The sequence below is a fragment of the Denticeps clupeoides genome, unplaced genomic scaffold (genome assembly GCF_900700375.1).
Source record: "Denticeps clupeoides unplaced genomic scaffold, fDenClu1.1, whole genome shotgun sequence".
Lineage (NCBI taxonomy): Eukaryota > Metazoa > Chordata > Actinopteri > Clupeiformes > Denticipitidae > Denticeps > Denticeps clupeoides.
The window spans coordinates 140,796-157,026 of record NW_021629700.1 but is presented as its reverse complement, the minus strand read 5'-3'; the positions used below and the strand labels follow the sequence as shown (position 1 = coordinate 157,026).

Genomic DNA, 16,231 nt, shown 5'->3' with positions numbered 1-16,231 from the left:
TGCTCCTTGTGATCTCTTCCGATGCATTTCAGGATTCTTCATCATCATCATCATCTTGATCAGCAGCAGATTTATTTAAATGAGTTGTCAACTTCATCTCAAACATGTATGTGTAAGTGTGTGTGTGTAAAGCATGTCAGAACCCCAGCAGGAAATTGTCACATCACGACCGTGGTGCCGTCAAAGCCAATGACCCAATTAACAACAAAGTCAGATCCGCAGGTGGCCAAACAGCCGCTTTCCCCTAAACAAAGATGCCTCTGCCATCGGTGGGGGGCACACACCCACCGGTTGCCATGGACACCGCCCCCACACATCACTTCAAATAGGTGCTTTTGTGTGCGGCGCTACCTTCCAGAAATTAGTCGTAATTAACAAGGCCACTCCGGAGATTATTTTCTGGGCAAACATTTTAATTAAAGCATCTCCATCTGCATCCTGCAGCTTCACTTAGAGCCAATATCCCCCTCCTGCCTGACGGGAGCGCCTGCCGCGCCACGCCTTTTTATCCCTGCCTCAGATGGAGCGGCTGAGGACGGACGGATGTGTCTCGTCCGACTTCGTTTCACCGGGGGTCGGGGGTCACTGCTCTGTTCACTTTACAAACTCTTGGTTCTGACCCACCTTCCGATCTGGTTTCCTGTCTGAATGCGACAAGCCTGTCCCCATTCGGAGGCTCATTTTAAATGCGTCCTTCTCTTCCCAGTCGTTGACAGATCACCCTCATTAACAGCTGACCGCATTACCGTTGGTACTATTTGTTTCTCTGACTGTTATTACATCGTGCTCCACATCTACAACATTACTTTGGTCTAATCTCTCTACAGACATTATGGTTCGTTGCACTTTATGTTGTCTTCTTTGTACCATGTATATTGTGCAGTGTTCACATAAAAAATCTTCATTGTGTATTGTGTCATATACTGTATAATTATTTTTTTCGTTATTCAGTAATCAGCTTTAATATGGTGACAGGGGTAACGTCCACCACCAAAAGTGCCTTCAAGTGTGCATTAGAACTGAAGAAGGTTTGATGTAACACGTTTCCTTTGAAATTATATGGATGGGAACAAGGCAAGCCAGTGGAAGCACCAAGACTCCCGCATTCATGTGGATACCAGAAAGCCCAACAGATGCCTTCAGAGGTTATTATGGCCTCTTATGGTGTCTAAGGCCATGACAAGGACGTAGCTAGAATTCTGAGTTTGGTTGCCCAGATCCTTTGGAGGATGCGGACCACAAATGCTCGGCCTTCATAGACCACAGCCACTGGATATTGTTAGATGAGGATGTCTTAGTCTACAGATAACACCATGTTGGTATGCAGTGAATCTTGGGACACAGTAAAGGATGCAAGATCTGACAGTCTAGAGCACTTTAACAGCATTTCCACTGCACCATAAAAGTGGAGTGATCGTCATCGTGAAACACTGCAGCACACGGTGACGCCGCGAAATGTGTCCTCTGCTTTTAACCATCATCCTTGGTGAGCAGTGGGCAGCCATGACAGGCGCCCGGGGAGCAGTGTGTGGGGACGGTGCTCCTCAGTGCCACCTTGGCGGGTCGGGATTCGAATCGGCAACCTTCCGATTACGGGCCCACTTCCTTAACCGCTAGGCCACCACTGTGTACAAGTGTATACAACAAATACAATATGTAAATAAGACCAGGAATAGTACCAACTTTAAAAGCCTGAGAAGGCTAAAGAGAACAAATTAGTTCTACGCCTAGAGTTAAAAGTAGAGGAATTGGAAGCAAATTGAATTTGCGAAGGCTCCGCGACTCTTCTGCTTAAGGCCAGATTGGAGGATGTGCAGCAGGGCATTGCCATTAGATCTCAAAGATCTGGGGACTGGATGAAGATGATCAATATCAGTTATGTATTGTGGCAATGACCTTTCAACCCTCAGTAGAAGATGCCTATATATTTACATACACACACACACACACACACCCTACATGACTTTTGGGTTCACAATCATAGACTCTATTGTTATCAGCATTGTAGCCAGATAATCTTTGTTCTCTGTAAAGCTTTGTGAATTCGGGTTTGGCGACACACAGAACAATCGAAGCAAAAAAAAAAAAAAAAAGATCAAATGGAAGGATACGTATCAGAATGGATATAAATAAAGACTCGGCCCCCGAAAACTTTAGCGAATTAGGAGCTAATTAGAAGTGTGTCGAAATCACAGAGGAGCGAGAGGATCTTCAACAATTAATGAGCTGAAAGGATCTAATCTAATCTCCACTCTTCATCTCATCTCTCATCTCCCCGCTGCCCGGCCCATCCTCCCGCTCCCGCCGGCTCTGTGGGTCGCACGTCTGCCAGCTTTCCACGAAACGCGTGGCGTGGCACTGAGGTTGGCGCAGAAGTGCGTCAAAAGTGTACAAGTACAGGTCATCACTGCTCCAGATGTGTGTTGGCGTGTGTGAGGGTTTAAGGGGCTGATGGGACTGATGATAAAAATTGAATAAAATTGTTGAAACAGAAACAAAGAGTCAGACGCTAAGTGAAAGAGAGAGTAGTGTGTGTGTGTGTGTGTCTGTCTCTGTGTGTGGAGGACAGAAAAAAAAACACCAGAGGAACCCAATGCAGAGGATTCTGCCGGTTTCAGTGTCCTGATTGGCTCCTCCGTCTCCAGTGGAGTTTTGTTCTTAATAGGAAACTGATAAGAGACGAGAGGGAACAGCTGTCACACACACACACACACACAAATACTCAAACATACACAAGTACATCAGTCATTAGGAAGCCCAGCTGTTCATCCTGCTCTTCATCAGCACACATTACACACACACTCACGCACACACATACACACGCATGCAGTGGTGGCCTAGCGGTTAATGAAGTGGCCCCATAATCATAAGGTTGCCGGTTCAAATCCCGATCCACCGAGGTGCCACTGAGCAAAGCACCGTCCCCACACGCTGCTCCCCGGGCGCCTGTCATGGCTGCCAAACTGCTCACCAAGGGTGATGGTTAAAAGCAGCGGACACTTTTCACCGTGTCACCATGTGCTGTGGTGCAGTGTTTCACCATGACATTCACTTCACTTACACACACACTTCAGAGCCACTGTTTCATCAGAAAATGCTATTGAGATACACACCTTTGTGAGTGTGTGTGTGTGTGTGTGTGCGCTCAGAGTTGTCAAAGAAGAAAGAAAAGGAGGAGACTGAGAGGAGAGACTGACTGCAGTGGAGACTAGAAGATGGAGTAAAGAGGTAGTGAGACAGGTGGACTTCAATTCCTTACGAAAAAGAAACCCATTCTATTTTACTTCTCCTATGCCTGGTGGTTTACTGAATATATTACACACACACACACACACACACACACAGAATCACACAACAGCAGCCGCTGCACCAGCAGGGACCGGGAAATTAATCGGAGTGAATCAGAATCACAGCAGCACTGAACAGGTGAGAGCGTGGCACATACACCTCAAGTGTGTGTTTTGCTGCTGAAATGTGTTTGTGTGCAAGGCTGATTGTGTGTGTGTGTGTGTGTGTGTGTGTGTGTCAGCCAGCTGCTTCAGGAGCGGGCAGAGTTTTCTGTTGTTCTGTCTCGCTGTACGCTGGACCAGACAGAGAAATGTTTAAAAATGTTTCTGTAAATGTGGTGTGGTGATGGATGAGTGGTTGCCATGGCAACCGAGAACCCAATTTAGTCTAATGGCAGATTTGCGCATATGGAAAAAGTCCCAGACCCGTCAGAACCGGCCTCAGCTTTCATGGCTTCTGGGAAATATGCAGCGTTTGAGTCTATTGAGAGTAGGTAAACAACTCAAATCACCTTCACACACACACACACACACACACACACCTGTCTCTGTTGTGAACACTTATTGGCCTACATCAAGTCTCCCGAGTGGGTGAAGTCTTATTATAGAGCGCAGAGCCTGGCATTCACCGTACGCCAGAGTGGTGCACTGGCACCGATCCTCAACACACACACGCACACAAACACACACACAACTCCCAATGCAGCCATTAAGAAGAACATTCATACCTTCTTCTGCCAATGGGCTACATCAACACACACCTTCCCATTCAAGACTACTTCCTACTGACCTGAACAACATCAGTGCCAGGGTGTGTGGAGCAGGACGTGTCAAGGCCTTCAGTGCCACGGTGACATCTGAACACGCAAGGCGCTGTGCCACTGCCCATCTGCTTCACGCTGCTTCTGCGACTGGCCATTGGGAGCTGCTAATAACTGGGGTGGCGGCCAGAGGCCACCGGCTCTCCCACAGCCTGTCACTTGACCGGTCAATTGGCTGGTCAGCCTCTCTCCACGCCAGTTATCTGGCCAATTCTCATTCCGATTCGAAATCTTTACACTAGTTTAGCACATTTGGAGTCATTTTTCAGCCCAAAAATGCCACCATTCAGGAGAGATTTTTTGAAGATACAAGGCATAATGTGATTATATTCCTCGTCCATCTGTCTCAGACACACTGTAATTCAATCTAATGCTTCATTGGTCCAAAGATAAGGAGGGATATCGATCCTACATGTGACCCACGCAGACAGTCACCAGCTACACTGCTTTGTGTGTTTTGGACACGTCCAAAGTTATCAAGTTTTTGTGATTTTCCAAAATGAATTGCTCCATCTTCCACTGTTTCGATGTTTGGTGTTACTCCCTAAGATGTAAATTGAACTGAAGGGCTAGCAGACCTGATCGCTTTCTGTTCACTTGTTGCTAGGAGATACATTCTGCGTAAATGGGAAGACTCTTCACCTCCAACATATGGACATTGAATCAGGGACACAATGTGCAACGCGAGAAAGTTTTTGAAGGGGAACATTAAGAGAGTCTACTTTGTTGGAAGCTGGTGGATTCCGTTAGCTGCTGTATTTATTAGGCATCCTCCGTTTGTCTTCATAATATATAATTCAGTCTGTCTTGTCTGGCTTCTTGCAGTTGTTACTGTTCTTTTTTTTTTTACCCCCCTCAGGGGGTCGGGGTTTGATGTTTGTTCTCATTTGAAATGTTATAATGGGAATGTTGATTTAAAAGCAATACTTTGGTTAAAAGAGAAAATACATCTGGTTGACTTAAATGTTTTAAATGATGGATAACTGTAAGATTAAAACCAAATTTAGTCTTGTGCATGTGTGTGTGTGTGTGTTTTTGTGAAGACTGAGTTCCCTGCATCTGTTCCTCTGTCTCTCTTTTTGTCTGTCAGACGGTGGAACACACTGTACTGAAGTGTGTGACGCATTCATGCTGTCTGTGCCAGCCTATATTTTACACACACACACACACACTTCTGTGTGACTTGTGTATGATTGTGTATGAGTGTGTGTGTACGGGCGTGGATATTTCGCTTCTGTCTGGCTGCGTCCCGGTGACAGTTCGAACAGATCGGAGCTCCGCCTCCCCGCATCAGCCGCACCGCTCAAGTTTTACTTTCAGCAGCAGCTGCTCTGTGTCGCTGTGATGGAATCTGAGTGTGTGTGGGTGTGTGTGTGTGTGTGTGTGTGTGTGTGTCAGATCTGTGCTCAAGGGAGGAAATTTTCTCATTTACCTTAAATTCGCAAGGAAGAGGCTGAGGGACAGGCGGGCAGCGCTTTCTTTTTACAGACATCAATTATTTATCCAGTCAGACAGACAGAGCGAGCGAGAGTGAGCGGCATGAAGTGCGAGAGGCAGACAGGCAGACAGTAAATGCAGGAAATGGCCCTACAAACTTGGACTTTGGCAAATAATTCTTTTGACTCGATAAGTATGACCAGAGGTTTATTTTTGACCACCATCATCTATGCTTCTGTCTGACACACCCTGCGTACAAGGAGCATCAGGAGTGTAGAGAACGGGGGCAAACGGAGGAGAAAGGCAGGAGATGGACGCTGGGCGTGTCATGTATTGACAAGAGGGGGTTTAAATCATCCAGAAGGAGGAAGTAGCGTGTGTGATACCTGTCCGTCATGTCTGCAGGCCCCTCCTTTTTCTTATAAAAAAACGGAATCAAATTCATCTTCTGATCGTCATAAATAGTCACTCAGCAACAACAACAAAAACATTCCGAACAGCATCCTAAAACTGGTCATGCGCTGTTGGCAGTGGTGCCGGATCAAATCCCGAGGTACAACTGAGATGCCACCGAGCAAAGTGCCGTACACTGCTCCCCGGGCGCCTTTCATGGCCGCCCACTGCCATGAGACCGCATTTCACTGTGTGCACTGGGTGCTGTGCTTTCACATCACGTCCCAAATAAGCCCTGCCTGGCCACATCTTTGCTGAGTGGTGATGCTTCTCCTCATGCTCCACAAAAGCCGGGTGAGGTCTTTGTTGCATTGGGTGGGTGGTAGTAGCCTAGTGGGTAACACACTCGCCTATGAGGGGGGACTGTCCCTGTAACTACTGATTGTAAGTCGCTCTGGATAAGGGCGTCTGATAAATGCTGTAAATGGGGGGCAGTGGTCGCCTAGCGGTTAAGGAAGCGGCCCTGTAATCTGAAGGTTGCCGGTTCGAATCCCGATCCACCAATGTGCCACTGAGGTGCCACTGAGCAAATAATATAATAATATAAATAAAGTGAAGTGATTGTCACATGTGATACACAGCAGCACAGCACATGATGCACACAGTGAAATTTGTCCTCTGCGTTTAACCCATAACCCTGAGTGAGCAGAGGGCAGCCATGACAGGCAGTATGTGGGGGCGGCGCTTTGCTCAGTGGCACCTTGGCGGATCGGGATTCGAACCGGCAACCTTCTGATTACTGGGCCACTTCTTTAACCGCTGGGCCACCACTGCCCCACTGCAAAGCACCGTCCCCACACACTGCTCCCCGGGCACCTGTCATGGCCGCCCACTGCTGTGATGGGTTAAATGCAGAGGACAAATTTCACTGTGTGCACTCTGCTGCTGTGTATCACAATGACAATCATTTCACTTTTAAATCTGTATTATGTTATGCCTCTAACCCTTGCAGACCCTTTGTTTTGTCCTTTATTAATAATTTTATGTCTGATGTTTGCACTACATCAGTGAACCGGACACGAGCACAACATTTTCTGCTGCTTTCCCCCCCTGAAACGCATGAATATTGCTGTAAAAGGCAATAATTGTGTTGCTACACATGAGCCTCTGCTTAATTAAATGCAATCTGAAGCTGCCAGAAGGTTAATAACAGAAACATTCATACTTTTTGCGTTTATTAAACACGCCGCTGAGCCGTTATTGGCTAAGAAATGAAGGTTTTAGGCCATTTTCAAATGACTGAATCTGAATAACAATGGGCCTGTGTGGGTGAAAGTGTGGTGGGTGGGAGGGGGGCGGAGATGCCGTTTGATTGACAGGACACATTGCAGCTCTAACTACTTTTCTAAAGCCGCTGACGATCGCTTTGTTCAGGAGCGGTTCGTCACTGTCATTTTCTTTCCACAGAAAACACCAAACACACAGCCTGAGGACACAACTTTATTAATAAACCAGCAAGCAGCATGATTGTTGTTTTATTGAGAAAGGAAAAGAGAAAAAAATTAAGTTGCCTGCAGACAATCGTGTGGCATAGAGCAGAGGCCTGAGCGGCGACGCCCTGTCCAGTACAGTATTCAAAAGCAGTGGCGGGGAGGGAATGATGGGTGATTTACGCTGTGCCACACCCCCTCCTGAGTCTAGCTGCTGTGCACACGCACACACACACACACATACACACATCCAAACACTGATTAATGATGTGCTGAAACAAAGACGGTCAGGAGCTCAATGTGAAACTGAGGCAGAAATGTCAACATCATACAGCCACCAATCAGAATGCTGTGCCACTAGTGTAGGGTGGGGACAACGTTTGGTGAATTTTGGAAATGAAAATGCCGTATTGAGTGGCCTATGTGGCAGCAGCGCTGGATGTAAACAATGAATCTTTATGGGCGTCACGCGGACGCTGTTGTGAAGGCGGGGCACCTGCAGACTGACCTGGGATCAACACCAGGAGCTACTATGCTCAACTGATTCCAGGTCAGTGGCTCTCACAACAGTTGAATTGGTGAGAGGTCACAGGTCATTGACAAGGGTTGGCTTGAGTGGCTTGTTGATTGGTGGACAGCTTGATTGACCGTTTGGGGGTGGAGCCTGTGAGGCGTCTCACAGGCTGAAGTCAAACATCAGGTCGGACTTGCCCATCTTCTGTCGATACATGGCGTCAAACTTGTCATTCATGGAGACGGTGAAGATGTCCTTCCACAGCCCAACACGTCCTGTGGGACAAATGGGAGTGGTCAGCGGGTCACATGACCAACAGAAACGTGCACCCCAGGAGCCAGTCCACAATCTTTAGTGGACTTCAGTGTTTACTGGATTCCCACTCACCTTCACTCCCTGTGTGTGTCAGTTAACCTAAAGCCCTACAGCCAGCAGCACTCAGAATCCATGCACTAAAAAAGTACACGAGGGAAACAAAAGACAGAGACTCACAGCAAATTAACCAACAAATAAGCAAACAAATACACAGCGCATCATCAAAATCATAAGGAAATCATAAAAAACAGCAACAAAAATAATAAACCAGCCAAAATCATTTCTTTAGTTTTTCTCTAAAGAGAAAGGGTCTCAACATTCGGCTGCATGGGCTCCATCTCACCACAAGGGGGCTCTGTAAACCCATGCAGTGTAAATCAAACACGGACAAGCTGAAATATTAAAAAAAAATCTCGAAATGTTTCTGTTCAATCATTACAATGAGCGGCTGATCATGTGACCCCCTCCATCACTCTTTAGAACATTCTCACACCAGGCTGGGAGAACACGTGGAGCATGTGGTACTTGTAGCTGAAGTGGTGCTGATATCAGTGTTTCAATAACCACACCTCTGTATTTACTATTTGCTGTGTGTGAAAAGCATTCTGGGATATTTGACTAACTGTGTCACCACCTGATGCATCCTTGACCAACAGTTTATTTTTTTACATTACAATTAACACAGCCTCTAGGGACGCACGTGACAGTGTATTTCTTGGTGTTGGTCCCAATCCCGGGTAAATGGGGAGGGTTGCGTCAGGAAAGGGTCGATTGTGTGGACAACCAGACTGGCAGTTCCGCTGAGGCGACCTTTAATGCCTAACCCCTAACCCCCGAAGGAAAAAACTACAGATCTCTACATTAAAGTTTTCCTCATCTATCTATCTCATATAGTTGTATCTCATATATGCTTTCTTTATATACAGTACAGGCCAAAAGTTTGGACACACCTTCTCATTCAATGTGTTTTTTCCCAGAGGGTCACCACAGCCACCAGCACCGTTCACACAACTATACAAGCTTCAAGTGGACCAGTAAGCATCATTATGGACACGTAATCTAGACCAATGACAACTGGACTACATTCTCCAACCTACAACTGTAGGACTTATTTTTCTTATTGGACAAATCATCCCACCCCTGCACTGACACCAATTCGCAGCTCACTCTAACCCTGGAAGGGGGGTCCCTCTCTGTATTACTTCCTTCCCAAGGTTTCTTCCTTTCTTTTTCTCTCTCCTAGAGTTTTTTTGTGTGGAGTTTTTCCTTGTGTGCAGAGGGGTCAAGTGTGGGGGGTGTCAACTGTAGGGCCTGTCAAAGCCCATTGAGACATACTGTATGTGATTTTGGTCTATATAAGAAATAAATGTTGTTGTTGTTATTTTCATTTACATTTACATTTACATTTACAAGCATTTATCAGACGCCCTTATCCAGAGCGACTTACAACCAGTAGTTACAGGACAGTCTCCCTGGAGCAACTTAGGGTTAAGTGTCTTGCTTCAGGGACACAATGGTAGTAAGGGGGATTCGAACCCGGGTCTTCTGGTTCATAGGCGAGTGTGTTACCCACTAGGCTACTACCACCCTGGTCATTTTCATGACCATTTACTTTGGTAGATTCTCACTGAAGGCATCAAAAACTATGAATAAACACATGTGGAATTATTATATACTTAACAAAACATGAAAACATGTTTTATATATTCTAGTTTCTTCAAAATAGCCACCTTTTGCTCTGATTACTTGCTTTGCACACTCTTGGCATTCTCTCGATGAGCTTCAAGAGGTCGTCACCTGAAATGGTTCTCCAACAGTCTTGAAGGAGTTCCCAGAGGTGTTTAGCACTTGTTGGGGTCCAGCTCACCCCAAACCATCTGGATTGGGTTCAGGTCCGGTGACTGTGGAGGGTCTCCACTTTTTGTTAAGTACATAACTCCACATGTGTTCATTCATAGTTTTGATGCCTTCAGTGAGAATCTACCAACGTAAATGGTCATGAAAATAAAGAAAACACATTGAATGAGAAGGTGCATCCAAACTTTTGGCCTGTTCTGTACATATATAAACAGACACACAAAAAATACAATAAGCCATCAATGAAGTACTCACAAGTAATTAACAGGGTATAAACCTTTTTATATTCACTGTAGTCACAGCCCTGTTAATAAATTGTGAGTACTTCATTGATGGGAACATGAAAGCACTCTGGATAAGGGTGTCTGCCAAACGCCATAAATGTAAATGTAATGTAAATTGTTTAAAAACGTCAAGGTTTTCATGACGTGGCTGTGTGTGTGTGTGTGTGTGTGTGTGTGTGCATTTAAATATACAACCATCTTATTGTATTTTTAGCTGTCTGTAAGGGTTATGTGTCACAGTAAAGGTGGGAAAAGTTTTGCATCACACACTTTTTTTTACATCCACTGTACATGTGAACTTTGTCACAGAACAGCAGCCGGTCCACGACAGAGGATGTTTCACAAGTTACATTCTGCACCCATGATGCTTGGCTCCCCCTCGCCACTGCCCTCCGTGACCTCTACATCCTCGCCCTCTACTGCCTCCACCAGTACATCTTCCTAGCAACCTGGATGGCATAACTCGACAAATGCCCCCCTCCCCAACTACGTTCATCAGTTTACAAAGAAAATGGAGGCGCAAGGGCAGTTAAAGGAATGGATGCCAGATTTACCAGTGACTCCTGTTGATTTTTTAAAAATTAGCATTTCGGAACTATTTGGTGAAATGCTGCCCCCTGTTTGCGTTGAGCTTAAATTCTCCAGGTGAAAAAAATCTTGCACATTGCAGCTTTAAACCAAGATGAACATTTTATGCTTTTTTTTATTTTATCAAATGCAAGGTTTTGCTGTATGTGTATTTTTAGACAGGCTCAGCCGGACCGTCTCTTTCTCTCTCTCTCTCTCTCTCTCTCTCTCTCTCTCTCTCTCTCTCTCTCTCTCTCTCTCTGTGTCTGACGAAATGAGGCCAGTGGGTCGGACTGAACTGAGGAGGTCTGTTGCAATTCAGGGTCACTTCGGTTCAAACTCAGCATCTCCCCTCAGGGGCTCAGCAGTCTCCGTCTCGCCAACTGGACACGAGGTCAGGGGGACGCCTGATTCCCGAACGTCGGTGCAGATAGCTGTCTGTCCCTCGCTCCGTCTATCTGTGCCGCCCCGGCTCACCTCTGCAGATTGACAGCGCCTCCGAGTTGCAGCACTGTTCGATCAGCTGACTGCAGCTCTCCAGCTGGGCTTTGCTGTAGGACACGCCCAGGAACCGAGCCAACTGTTCCACCAGCGTGCTGAGGTCCTGCGCACATGCACACACACACACACACACACACACACACACACACACACACAATAAAGTTTTTCCTTTGCGTGGACTGTAGAGACATAAGGGTCTCTTCATCATGCAGAACACATCACACAGAAACCATGGTGTGTATGCATGTGCCAACATGGGTATGCATGTCTGTGTGTGTGTGTATGTTTCAGTGTTTCAAGGTGTGTGTGTGTGTGTGTGTGTGTGTGTGTGCATGTGTGTCTATGTCTGTATAGGGGGTGGGGTCTTGTGTACTCTGGACCCTCTCCTGTTCATTCAGCCTATAGAACCATGTCAACAGTCTATTTACTTAATCTGTGTGCCATCGTCTAACCTACACATCACCTTCCCCGGAAACTTCCACCACACTCACACCATGCTGACCACACCTCCTCCCAACATCCACAACATCAGAACTGGAACTTAGAAAAACTACAGCAAGGCTAAATATTACAGTATACCTGAACTGAGACTAAACCATGAGAGCAAACCCAGGACATTGTTAGTGGTGGAGAGCCATTTACCTTGTACATGTCTTCGTATTTCAGGAAAAGAACATTTGAGTCCATGCGGTGTTCCCAGAATTCCTCAACGTGCTCAAACCAGGAACCGTACCCCACTGAGGACAGAGGGAGGAGGGGGAGTTTAATGGGCCTCCAGACAGAAGTTGGCATCTCTTCTGTTGGCAGTTGCTGTACCCACGTTTGTCATTCATGAACCTGCGACAGAACTCCTGGAAGGTTCCGCGATAGCTCATGGTCCTCAGAGAGCGGTGGAACTGGTAGTATGACACCACCAGATCTTTAGGGTTCCTGGCCATGTAGATCACCTGTACACACACAAACCGGCCATGGCCGTTGAACTAGTCAGATCTGAGAACACAACATTATTGCCACGACAAGCAATTTTACCAAGAACCAAGAAAGGACGACTTGCTGGTTACCTGTATGTTGGAGAGGAGGAACTAAATACCCATCCTGACCTTTTTTGTGCAAGGGTCATTATTTCCAAAACCCAGAAGAATCTTGTTTGTCAGCTCATGAGAGAACGTAATCCCACACATAAAGGAGTGCAAGCATTGTTGCCAGATTTAATCGCTGAAACTATCTGATAAATAAAGTCTGGGCAGTTAAACACCAAACCCACTTCAGATGGATTCCTTATTCTCAATGAGCACGAAATATATCAAAATCAATACTGCCCAATCTGGCAACGCCTCCCTTCCTCCAAAGGTTTTAAAAATACTGGTTTTCACAAAGTTTGTTGCTTCGGTGTTTTTAGATCATTTATCAGTTGTTTCTGTGGTGTATTGAAGAAGAGTAATTGAAGGATGCCTGTCACAAGACAGGACTGATGGTATCGCTCAATTTTTCCAGACACCCCAAACCATCGGAAAGGAGCTTCATCACAGAAAATGACTTTTCCCCAATCCCTGTACGTTTCGCAGAATATCAGTCTGGCTTCTTTGCTGCCCTTCGTTCCATCCTCCAGAAGTCTTCGTCTCACTGTGCGAGCAGATGCCCTCACACCTGCCTGCTGCCATACCTGAGCAAGCTCTGCACTGGTGGCACCGCAGCTGAATCATCTTTAGACCTTCTTGGGCGCCCTGAAGCCTTCTTCACAACACTTGGACCTCTAACCTTGAAGTTTATTAAATGTTTGATTATGGTGGAATCATAGTAGCAGCAATATCCTTGCACGTGAAGAACTGCACGTGTTTCCTTGCAGGTAACCATGGTTAAAAAAAGAAGAACGATGATTTCAAGCATCACCGTCCTTTTAAAGCATCCGGTCTGCTATTCTAACTCAGTCAGCAGGACAGAACGATCTCCAGCCTTGTGCTCCTCAACACTCTCACTGGAATGATCTCAGCAGGTCCTTTTGTGGGAAGAAGTTCATTTTCATGTGCAAAGAAGGACTTCGCAATTCATCTGATTGCTCTTCATAACATTCTGTGGTATATTCAAATTACCGTAATAAAAACGGAAGCAGCAAACTTTGTGAAAAACAGTAATTATTTTCATTCTCAAAACTTTTTGGAGCCCCTTGTATTCTCTCTTCTGTATTTCATGTGCTGCACAACTAATTTGTTACAAATCTCAGTCGTGTCTTAATCAAGAAACATTTGTGATTTTACTTGATGGACTTTTTAATTAGCACGGACCCACCTTCCCTTCTCCGTTATGAATGGCTGAGGGCAAAAAGCGGTAGGGCAGGTGGCTCTTAATCAGACGTGGAGATGTCAGCTCCTGCGGAGGTAAAAACACGCCACAACGGACCAATAGGAGACGAGCTGCAGCACGTGACATCACAGCGAACGTCTGCAGTGTGTCAGTGCGTGTGAATACCTGTATGATGTCCAGGCCGGGCTGGGGATACTCCAGCACAGGAAGCTGCTCGTCGATGTTCATGAGGCCGATCTCGTCGGGGTCCGCCCCCTGGCTCACCAGATAGACGATTTCCTGCAGAAGACTGGTACCTAGGGGAGAGCGAGTGAGGAGGCGGAGCCTTTTTAGTACAGAACATCGGATGGACCCAGTCACTGATGTCTGGTGATGAATCAGGGTCAAAGTCTTGAATCTGGATTCAATGGGAAAGCGCAGCGTTCCTCTGGATAATTTCTGTCACAAAAGGTCAAAGGTCACATAATTCTCAAAAGAGACAAAGAAAGAGAGTAAGATCAATGAGTCCGAATGTCACACAGAGCTGCTCTTTCATTCGCTCTAAGATGTGCGTGAAAATATGGTTATAATTCACGTTGCAAAACAACATGTGAAGGCGAGAAAAGTCTGGAGAAAATGCAGAACTGATCTCGGTGAACATCATAACACAAGGTTCCTTCATACTGATGACCACTGGAGGATGATCCTCTGATAAGGTCCCATCTAAGGAACAACAATATTCACAAGACCAGCGGTGATGCAAACGGAGGACGTTTCATAATTAACAAATTATGAATAGCTTATTCTCCAGGTTGCATCTGCATCGCTTCCCTTTCTTATAGTGGTTCAGTGGTAACATCTACATGGGCTTCATCATATGTTTAGTCTGTGTCTGAAAGCCACTGATGAATGAACGGAATGGCACAAGCTTAGCTAATGAGTCGCTGATTCTTATTGACGGCTTGGAGTGACAGTCTGGTTGGTCTGATGTCACCGGTGGGTCCTATCTGCACAGGGCCCAGATGTGACAAATCATCAAAACACTTGCCTAATAAGTCACCTAATGAGACAGCTGCAGTGAAAATGTGCCAGGCATTTGGACAACAGACGGTGGCCTAGCGGTTAAGGACACCTTTTGTAGTGGACACCTTTTGTAGTGTCACCGTGTGCTGTGCTGCAGTGTTTCCCAATGACAGTCAGTTCACTTTCAAGCAAATGCTTGTGAAACCGAAGTGTCCCTCTCCTCCTTCAGAGGAGCCGGGAAGACTGGGGCTGCCATGGTTAGGAAGGGAAGCCACCTGGGTGTCTGCAGCAGGAGGTGACGACGCAGCTGTCACGTTTTCTTTTATTGGGGTTTGGCGGGAGGCGGCCGGGTGCCACGTGACGTGGACCCACCCACGCAGGACGGCAGCCGTGCACGCGGCGCAGCAGCGGCAATGCAGCAAAGCGACGTCATCCCGACAGGCTGGCCGAGTGTAAACACGGTGACGTCACTTCCGCACATCGGTCGCGTCCAGAACAGCGACCTTCCAAAGTTTTTTTTTTTTTTTTTTAGTACACATGAAATGTCCTTATCGAATGTGGCGTTTAAAAATGTCATTCCTCTACGCGTAAACGCGCACGGGAAAAAAAACACGCCAACGTTACGTAATGTGGTGGAGGGGGGGTCATTCTGTCTGATTAAAAAAATATCTAAAAACAATGCCCGCAACGTGGCGGGTCGTTCGTTCTACCTGATTTGGGGTAAGTGACGATCCAGATGTCGCTCCTCCGGATGGAGAAGTTGGAGATCTCCTCCATCTTCCCCCTGCAGAAGGGAGGCAGCCGGACTCCATGATGCTCGAAGTACTTGCTCTCGTACTCGATGGGAGTGCTGGGGGTGTCCACCTCGCTCTCCGCCATCACCGCAGCAGCGACCGCAACCACTGACCACCGGCCTTTTTTATACCTTTATTACTTTTAATTTGGTGCTTTTTAGCGTTAAAAACGGTCTCTTCCCCCCCCCGCAGAATGAACGTGTGGCGATGCTGCAGCCGCCAGCGCACCGACCTCCAGCCAATCACGGCGGGCCAAAGTGACGTAATGTGACTCCGGCTGAAGCAGCATCAGCACCAGGGCGGTTCCCCTCGCGCGAATCTGTTATAGTGCAAATTAAAACGCTTCTATAATATATTATAATAACCAAGCAGCCGCTTCCGCTGTGGGCGGGGTTACATTTCGTGGTCAACCTGCAGTTTAATAAATAATAAATAAATAACACCATCCATTCATCATTATGATGCTTTATAATAATATAATAATGAATCATTCGATCGCGAACATTTTATAATAATATAATTATTAAAATTATCGACTGCTCATGTTGTTGTTTAGTAACAGAATCGTATTGGTTGGATGTCTGTGGCATTATTGATGGTCGACTTTTGTGTCTGGGTTTGTTTGAGGGTGGTAGTAGCCTAGTGGGTAACACACTCGCCTATGAACC

At 46.3% G+C, this 16,231-nt stretch overlaps 1 protein-coding gene across 2 annotated transcripts; it reads right to left on the bottom strand.

Annotated features, from left to right (window-relative positions):
- Positions 1 to 7,994: 7,994 nt before the first annotated feature.
- LOC114771997 (sulfotransferase 4A1) lies at positions 7,995 to 15,818 on the bottom strand. 2 transcript variants are annotated; one of them, XR_003743879.1, is made up of 8 exons: positions 15,480 to 15,818; positions 13,933 to 14,063; positions 13,753 to 13,833; positions 12,287 to 12,413; positions 12,109 to 12,203; positions 11,443 to 11,569; positions 8,330 to 8,394; positions 8,077 to 8,217 (listed from the first exon to the last, which is right to left on the bottom strand). XR_003743879.1 is itself a non-coding variant. In XM_028965181.1 (7 exons), exons 1-7 carry the CDS (start codon positions 15,646 to 15,648, stop codon positions 8,105 to 8,107), a joined length of 843 nt encoding a protein of 280 aa, XP_028821014.1. In that variant the 5' UTR covers positions 15,649 to 15,817; the 3' UTR covers positions 7,995 to 8,104. The 2 variants fall into 2 exon arrangements, 1 of the variants encoding a protein (XP_028821014.1); XM_028965181.1 differs by lacking the exon at positions 8,330 to 8,394 and having other exon boundaries at positions 7,995 to 8,217; positions 15,480 to 15,817.
- Positions 15,819 to 16,231: the final 413 nt, after the last annotated feature.

Excerpts from the sequence above, each read along its gene's own strand:
- LOC114771997 (XM_028965181.1), bottom strand. The coding sequence starts at position 15,648 with ATGGCGGAGAGCGAGGTGGACACCCCCAGCACTCCCATCGAGTACGAG. Across the intron at positions 12,414-13,752 it reads TTCATAACGGAGAAGGGAAG|GTGATCTACATGGCCAGGAA; the intron begins GTGGGTCCGTGC and ends GTGTGTGTACAG. Across the intron at positions 12,204-12,286 it reads CAGGTTCATGAATGACAAAC|TGGGGTACGGTTCCTGGTTT; the intron begins GTGGGTACAGCA and ends CTCTGTCCTCAG.